This window comes from Salvia miltiorrhiza, chromosome 4, assembly GCF_028751815.1.
Source record: "Salvia miltiorrhiza cultivar Shanhuang (shh) chromosome 4, IMPLAD_Smil_shh, whole genome shotgun sequence".
Lineage (NCBI taxonomy): Eukaryota > Viridiplantae > Streptophyta > Magnoliopsida > Lamiales > Lamiaceae > Salvia > Salvia miltiorrhiza.
Window position 1 is genome coordinate 43,653,483 of NC_080390.1, and position 6,645 is coordinate 43,660,127.

Here is a 6,645-nt window from a genome sequence, read left to right on the forward strand (position 1 = left end):
TACTGCCTCGGGAGTTGTCAAAGAATATGTATTTCAATAGCAAAGATGATCTGATCGTTGCAATCGGTCTGTGGAACATGAAGCAGGGCAAGGAATTTTCTGTCAGCAAATCAGACAGCAGACGAGTCTACTTCAAATGCAAGCATTCAGATACGTGCCCCTTCAAGCTCCATGCATCGTCACAAGATGGAGCCATTTGGGGAGTGTATAAGTTCACCAATGAGCACTCATGCGACGGTGAGCTAGGGCGCGTAGCGCGAATAAAGGCCCCCGCAAAAGTCGTCGCAGCATATTTAGCACAGAAAATACACGACGATTGTGAGATCTTGAAGCCGAAGGCCATCCAGCTGGAGCTGCGACGTGAGTTTGGCGTACAGATCAAGTACGATGTTGCATTGCGAGCCCGTAATCGAGCCACTGAGATGGTTTATGGTCGACATGATCAGTCCTTCGAGATGCTGCCCAAGTACTTATACATGTTGAGACAATCCAATCCCGGTTCGATGATCGAGTGGGAAGTTGACGATGATGGCCGATTCAAACACTTATTTGTTGCTCTTGCAGCTTCGGCTACCCCTTTCATGTTCAGCTTACGGCCAGTGATTGTCGTCGATGGCACACACTTGAAGGGCAAGAATAGGGGTATTTTGTTTGTTGCAGTGACGAAGGACGGCAACGAGAGTTTGTTCCCACTCGCGTATGGTGTTGGCCCGAAAGAAAACGATGAATCGTGGACTTATTTCATGTCACGCATTCGACGTGTTTATGGCCAAGCCGATCCACTTTTGATTGTCTCTGATCAGCATATCTCCATTGCCAATGCTATCAGGAATGAGTTACCAAATGCAACCCACGGCCTATGCTACTACCATTTGCAAAATAACCTGAAGCATTACGGTAAGGCAGTGGTCGAGGTGTATCGACAAGCTGCATTTGCGTACGAGAAGTCCGACTTCAATAGGGCTATGAACGCCCTGAAGTTTATGAAGAGAGCTGCGTACGATAAACTAATGGGGATTGGGCCGTAGAAGTGGGCTCGTTCGATGTGTCCTATGCCTGTGCGACGCTACAGTTTTATGACATCAAATGCTGCTGAAGCTTTTAATTCCAGATTGTTGTGGGCAAGAAGACTTCCTATATGCTCGATGTTAGAGGCAATCAGAATTGTTATTGAGAAATGGTTCAGCGAGCGACTAAGGGCTGCACAACAAATCGAGCAAGGCTTGACTGCTGAGGCTGGTAAAAGGGTAGCTATTGAAGTCCAAAAAAGTCGTCGATACAGTGCACAAAGGTTGAGTGGCATGAAGTATAAGGTGCAAACTGCTGACAGAAGCTTCAAGGTGGATCTGGAGAAGAAAAAATGCGTATGTCGAGTATTTCAGCTAGACCAACTGCCCTGTTCTCATTCAATCGCTGCAATAAGGTACGATCATGAAATGATTACTGTCGGGTTCATTGAAATGTAAATATGTTCTAATGTTCGTTATATTGATTACTATCGGAGTTTGTTTGTTTTTATAGTGAAGCCGGTGATACGATCGCGGAGTATGTAGACTCGTACTACACGAATGACTTTCTTATCGATACTTACTCTCGCGAAGTTAATAATCTCCCACCGAGACGCCAGTGGTTGGTTCCCGAGCACATCGCTGAGCAGGTTGTATTACTTCTGATTGTAAAAGGTCAAGCGGGGCGCCCAAAAGAAGGTAGACATCGAGGTGGTGGTGAAGGCAGCAACACACAAGCAGATGAGTCTTCTAGTATCAGGCGTCGTAAACCAAAGAAGTGCAGCATCTGCCATGAAGAAGGACACAGCAAGAGAACGTGCGCTGGCAGGGCGACTGAGCCCAGGGAGTAGTGGGATGTATTTGTGTGCTGTAACAGTTAATGATATTGATTGAATTATCTTATTATTCGCTAAGCTGGAATGATTTACTGGAAATAATGCTACACGAATAACCAAATAGAAGCACACATTAATGTAACAATATACAAAACTATGCAAAACCAAGTCTAGCCGTACGGGCATTCCAAGTTTCACACAACGAAAATATAGATCTAGCAATCTTGGCCCTATATGCCGCCACGTTGCTATTACCCCACTCAATGGATGGAGAGCCAGATATCAGTCGTTCAGCATACATGCAGACGAAAGGCCCGCAGCTGACAGAGTCCTGCTGGTGAAACTGAACCTCCGCTGGAGCAAACTCTGCCGTCATAAGTGGCCACTTGTTCTTTGCCACTGTCGAATCAATGGATGTGTCGTCTAGCCACCTCGACACCTGAAGGACAACTGGCAACAATCTCAGTAAAGGTAGTAAATCACCAACTCGAGCATCCTGTTGTCGAGGTGTTAGCTTGTGGAATACTGGGTCATAGACCTCGCAAACGGCTTCTCCTAACCGAATCCGACATAGGATAAAATGGTGGCCAATTATGACTGGCATGAGAACCTATGACAAACCACAATGAATTGATAAGAAACAACGATAAAGCACAAATGACAAGTAACAATAATTGTTTAACTGATAACCTGTGTGGCATTCATCCATCCTATATGACCAGGAGGAAGTTCATGGCCCTTAAGTGATTTTCCACGTACTTGGCAGATCCATTCTATCTCAGGCTCCCAACCATCAGCGAGTGCTGTACTAGTCAATACATGAAACTCCTTGGGGCCGAACTCACTTACTGTCCACTTATCCAATAGAGCGCCCCACTCTTTCTTGAGGTATATCTACAGATCAAATAAGTAATTATTAATTTATATCAGCACCAATGAAAACATATAAATAATGAAAGTTTACTTACAAACCAATCCGTGTCTAATATGACTGTGTTATTCACATCTACGTCATCAAGTAAATCCAGGGAATCTCGAAGTCTATTTCTCAAGGTCAAGAAATACAAGTCAATATCCTGCAACAAAGTTAAAATCAGAAAGTTAGTAGAAAATAATTTAACAATGTTAAAATCAAGAGATTATTTACCCCAGTTGTGAATTCCTGGCTGACATTATCCACCCGCGCGAAGTCGTCGTACTCCAGCAAACCACCACTGACCCTGACATACACCTCACGACCCTTACCAGCTCGGCATCTAGCAATCCACTTCTCATAATGGTCACTACAGTGTTGTGTCACTGGACGTGGCATTCGGCTATTAACCCAAGGCGATCTCTTAAAGTTAGACGGACGCCTCACCCAATGACTGCGACGCGGGGGCTCTACTGGCGGCTGCTCTACCGGCGGCTGCTCTGGGTGCTGCAGCAGCAGTGCCTGTGGCTGCTCTGCCTGTGGCTCAGGCTCCTCCGTCTGAGCCTGCCCTGCCGAACTGGACTGTCCCCACTCATGTGGTGCAATAGAAGTGAGCGGTTCAGCAAAGAATATCGGGGTCTCTGTGCTATACTGCGGCTTCAGGAATGGGGAAGACCAATGAGGGTAGACCTGGGTCGACCAGTCAAAAGTCTGCTCTGTCGGTGTGTAGTCGCCCTGAACAGACTGATTCATGGCCCGCCACTGCTCGTTGTAATCCGGGGTCTCTGCTGGGCGGGAATGGACATAATCTGAAGGGCGTGATGGGTAGACATGGGTCTCTTGATGGCGTGGTTCCTCATCGCGGGGGTCGTCGTCGCAGGGACGTGAAACGTTTGGCCCTGAAGCGTCGGGCCCTGAAGCACTGGGTGGAGGACACCGTGGCTGGTAATCATCAGGGGACCGTCGCTGGTCATCATCATCAGGGGAGTCGGGCTTACGGAAATGTTTGCTCTTCTTGCACCTATCCTTTTTACCCTTGCCCTTCAGTTTATCCACGAATTTGCCGAAGGCCTTCTTAATCTCCTGACGGATCGTCTTCTTCACCCACTTACGGTCCACCTCACCCTCGCTGGGACTGGATACAGTCCGAGATCCGCTCGACGATGAAGAAGTATGCAGCGCTGGGCGCTTGCCCGGATCTACTGAATGACGAGCCGGCTCGTGGGGTCGAGCATCCCTCACAGGGCCCCGAACACTGTGACTGCGAGTCATACGAGGTTGTCTAGGTACATCCTCCTCGTCCCCGCGCTCCTCCACTACACGGGCTCCGATCTGCTGTGGAAATTGGACACCCCGAGCTAATGGGTTGTCGGGGGGCCTGAAGCTCACCGAGAGTTCGCCCGGTGTCAGCGCTGATATGAAGTAGTGATTCGACAGATCGTCACCATCGGGCTCCAGGGGCAGGACACCACCCTAGAAAGCAACAAAGATAATATATTAGAACATAAGTAAAACTAGTAACGGTGAAACACTAAATCTTAAATAACTGATTACCTGTCCCTCGAATAGATCGCGCAGACCGTGAAGCCGGGGCTTACCCCTGAAAGTCCATCTCAAACACCGAGGGTACGCTGTCGGATCACCGCTAGATGCTGCGACCATGTGTCCGAAGCCCGGGACGCGCTCCAATGCCCAGACATATAAAGCCCACGAAGGACCGTAGAAGTGATACTTCTCGCCGATTCCTATCTCATGCGTATAATGACATAACATCTTATACGAATACGCGCCCCAGGGGAATCTATCAAATGTAGCCAGATCATCCACCAAAACCCAAAGCCACGGCTGTACCCGCGTATCCAACCCAAGAACAAGGGTGTGAGCCACACACACGAGGACAGCACGAAGGTACAGGCTCCCATCCTCATCATCCACTCGACGATCCAAATCGCACACGCGTTTGATGAGCGACTGTATGGTCATGCTTCGCGTACCGCAGAATCGTCGGTATGCCTCCACGCGACTGCAGTCGTGCAGTAATGTCGCATCGAACCTCGATCCCGCGAAATTGAGCCCAGTCACTAATGCGTAGTCCGCAGGGGAAAATCTGACTCGTGCTCCGCACAGAAAGAAGCAGATCTCATCGGCTTCTGACACAATCTGTCTCGATACAATCTGGTGTAATGCTTTATTGCTCTTCGGGCCGGGCCTCCAATCAATGAAATGCCCAAAACATGATGCTCTAAATCTTCCCAATAAATCTGAATTGCACTGTTCGCCGACCACATTTAAAGTTTCAACCAGCTCCAGAAAATGTGAATCCCTATAGTAGGTGCTGATAGCAACCTCCGTCTGGTCTATAATGTCGCGACGAAGATATGGGACATTCGCCTATTCATTTACAAAATGAAAACATATTAAATTCAGTAAAATATTAAAAAATAATACAAATAGGCATAATTAAAAAAAGAGGCGAAATTAATTAATACCAAGCAATTTAATTAAATAATATTAAATTTCAGTAATTCAGTAGTAAAATTCGAGTAAAATAGTAAAATTCAGTAAAATATTAAAACATTTCCTCTGTGTAATATTAAAATATTAAAATTCAGTAAAATTCAGTAATATTAAACTGCAATTAAATTCAGTAAAATTCAGCAATTTAATATTAAATTCAGTAAAATTCGAGTAATTCGGCAATTTAATATTAAATTCAGTAAAAAATATTAAACTGCAATTAATACCAAGCAATTTAATTAAATTCAGTAATATATTAAAAAACTACAATTTAATTAATACCAAGCAATAACAGTTTCAATAATTAATAATTAAACAATTATAATTAAATTAAATTCAGTAAAATAGTAATAATTAACGTAAACATACAGATAGATTTAATAAAGTATTTTATGCCTAAAGAGAAACTATCCGGCCGGTGAAGTGTCCGATAAAATGAATCCGGCAGGGTACATTTCAGAAATAAACTGTTCCGGCCGGACGCATTATTCCGGGCATAGTGCCGGCCGGATAGTTTCACAATAGGCATAAAATAATTTATTTTATTAAATTGTAGAAAACCCACATAAACAATGCAATGTAATACCCAGCAAAACTCGCAATAATAATTCAATAATGATTACTTAAACAAATATAATTAAATTAAATTCAGTAAATTACTAACTGATAAATATAAACATACAACTCATTAAAATGGAATATTTTATGCTAAAAAACGATCGATTCAGCCGGTGAAGTTCCCGGAAAAATCAATCCGGCCGTATGTTTCATTTAAATAATGTACTCGGCCGGATCGATTTATCCGGCCACTTCACCGGCCGGATCGATTGTTTTTAGCATAAATTATTCTATTCTATTGAATTTCATGAAAATTAAAAATAAAAACCTGTGAAGAAGATGCCATGGATGAATCCGACGTGCTTCAATATTTTGAACTCTCTCGGTGGGTAAAAAAAAGTGAAGAAGCCGATATGTGTGATGAGTAAAAAACCCTAGTGAAGGAAGGTAAATATAGTGTTAAATAGAGATAGATATATGGACGAAAATAAAGTGATTGAAGCCGATACAATCGGCTTTATGTCTATCAAAAGAGAATCAAATTTTTTAGTAAGATTTTTTTGTCCTTTATGTATCGGTTCTTGCATAATTCACTTGGTAACATGCATGATTTTTTTGGGTAACAAGCATGCATTTATTTGGGACGGATTTTGAGTATATATATATATATATATATATATATATATATATATAGGATATAGGGAGTGGTTCAATTGAGAAGTTCAAATGTGTTGAGAAGTTGAGAAGCAATCTAATAGATGAACATGTCAGTACATTTTGATGAACATGGCAATTAGACCCCAGATCAATAAAT

The 6,645-nt window shown here is 43.6% G+C and overlaps 1 protein-coding gene across 1 annotated transcript; it reads left to right on the forward strand.

Annotated features, from left to right (window-relative positions):
- Positions 1-1,292: 1,292 nt before the first annotated feature.
- Positions 1,293-1,921, forward strand: LOC131021879 (uncharacterized). Its single transcript, XM_057951205.1, has 2 exons — positions 1,293-1,423; positions 1,522-1,921. Exons 1-2 carry the CDS (start codon positions 1,302-1,304, stop codon positions 1,856-1,858), a joined length of 459 nt encoding a protein of 152 aa, XP_057807188.1. The 5' UTR covers positions 1,293-1,301; the 3' UTR covers positions 1,859-1,921.
- Positions 1,922-6,645: the final 4,724 nt, after the last annotated feature.

Coding starts and splice junctions, on each gene's coding strand:
- LOC131021879 (XM_057951205.1), top strand. CDS start 1,302: ATGAAGTATAAGGTGCAAACTGCTGACAGAAGCTTCAAGGTGGATCTG. Junction 1,424..1,521: donor CATTCAATCGCTGCAATAAG/GTACGATCATGA, acceptor TTGTTTTTATAG/TGAAGCCGGTGATACGATCG.